Source organism: Belonocnema kinseyi, chromosome 7, assembly GCF_010883055.1.
Source record: "Belonocnema kinseyi isolate 2016_QV_RU_SX_M_011 chromosome 7, B_treatae_v1, whole genome shotgun sequence".
NCBI lineage: Eukaryota > Metazoa > Arthropoda > Insecta > Hymenoptera > Cynipidae > Belonocnema > Belonocnema kinseyi.
Window position 1 is genome coordinate 70,749,938 of NC_046663.1, and position 1,766 is coordinate 70,751,703.

General features: G+C 29.4%; 1 protein-coding gene across 1 annotated transcript; it reads right to left on the reverse strand.

The window, feature by feature from the left end:
• Positions 1 to 12: 12 nt before the first annotated feature.
• Positions 13 to 540, reverse strand: LOC117176497 (phospholipid phosphatase 6-like; the record flags this gene model as incomplete). The annotated part of the gene is made up of 1 exon (XM_033366752.1): positions 13 to 540. A coding segment is annotated over one exon (405 nt), but the record flags the coding sequence as incomplete, so codon positions are not given.
• Between the last annotated feature and the right edge of the window lie 1,226 nt (positions 541 to 1,766).

A 1,766-nucleotide genomic window follows, 5' to 3' on the forward strand; every position in this document is an offset into this window, starting at 1 on the left:
TCAATATCTGTAGCTTAATGATTTTTCATTCGATACAATAAAATAATCAGTCTAATAACAAGACTTTGGTTCAACTCGCATTGAAATTAATGTGCTATCGTTGAGTGTAAAAATATGTAAATATAACATTAGGATTTATACGTGGTACTCGCCACCCTCAAGTTTTTCATCAGTAATCCACGAAATAAGATCAGTTGAGGTCTCTTGACTTAAATACATAGCACCGATGAGCATACCATTTACAATTCCAAGCAGAATTCCTGCAGTCACATCCAACAAGTAGTGTCTTCTCATCAAAATTCTGGAAAGGCAAATGCAAACAGCCCACGCTAGTAGAGGAGGAATAAAGACAAAATTGACAGGCCACAAATTGAGAAAAAAGTAGACAATGTAAGTGGCTCGTGACGCGTGACCAGAAGGAAAAGAGAACTTATCAGGTCCTACTCCAAAAATATCAGTGTTTGGTGTAGGTCTTCGTCTTCGCACTACTGCTTTGATAATTGCGCAGATCAAAAGATCAGTGAATATACCTGAAAAATATTTATAGAAAAATTAGAAATATTCTGGTTCTTCAATTTCGTCAATTTTAATCAAAATCTACTCTTCATCTGCATTCATCTTTACACATTTTTACATCTTTAGAAAATTTTTAAAACTGCACAGTTTGTGTAGAATTACCAGAGTGGCCGTTTTAATCGAGAAAAAAAATCCCCGTTTTTTTCCCGCTTCACAACTATTTTCTCACGGTCAATGAAATTTAAAAATGTGAACTCTTAAAGCTGAAACTATTTTGATTTGAAGTACTAAAAACATAACTGCAAGTTAAAGCGCTTAAAAATAAATTCTTGTGATTTTTAAACTTTTAAAATTGAAGCTTAAAAAACGTTTAATTTATAAATACTTTATTTAAACGCTCAATAATTTACACGTATAACATGGAAGACCTTAACACTTTTTAATTGAACACTTTTATATTCAATTTCGTTAGACCGCAAAATTTTTAATTTCAAATTTGTATACATGGAATAGTTCAACAAATTGTTTTTTATGCACCAGAATTTTTTTTTAAATCTTTAATTATTCTCTTAAAATTAATTTTTTAAATAAAAAATCGTTAAAAATTTTCCCAGGAATCTTAAGACATTTTTTTATTATCTTAAAACCTTTCAAGACCTATAAAAGGCGTCTAAATTTTTTGTTCAAAAAGTTCAAAAATCTAAGTTTTGCTTTAGATGTTTTGAAATATATTTTCAAGTTTTAAATAATGTTTTCAAAACTTCTAAATATTGTTTTAAATTATTTGAGTTTAAAAAATGTTGTTTTTAAAATTCTGCGAAATTATTGGTTTCAAATTAATCATTGTTCAATTCATATTTATGCATCAAAATTTGGTTTGCATTTTATTTTAAAATTATCTTAAACCTTAAACGGCCAAAACGCCACTACCGGGACACTGCTTTTCAACGGCCAATAACTAAGACTATTCGACACTAGAAAAAATTGAGACACATATATTTTTATTGCTTAAGATCTCCTCTTTCCGACGGTGCCGATGAAATTCCTCAAAAAAATTATTTATTATCCCAAAATGCAGTTTAAACAAAAAAAAACGTGATTTTTCGTGCCTATTTTATTTTTGTGAACCATTTTCCAAAGCTTTTCGCGTCTGTAATTAACCTGGAATCTCACTAACCGGTGGAATAAATGTCTAAACTTTGAGAATTCATGGTTCAAAGATCGATTTTTCGTTTTAGTATTTTCAAAAT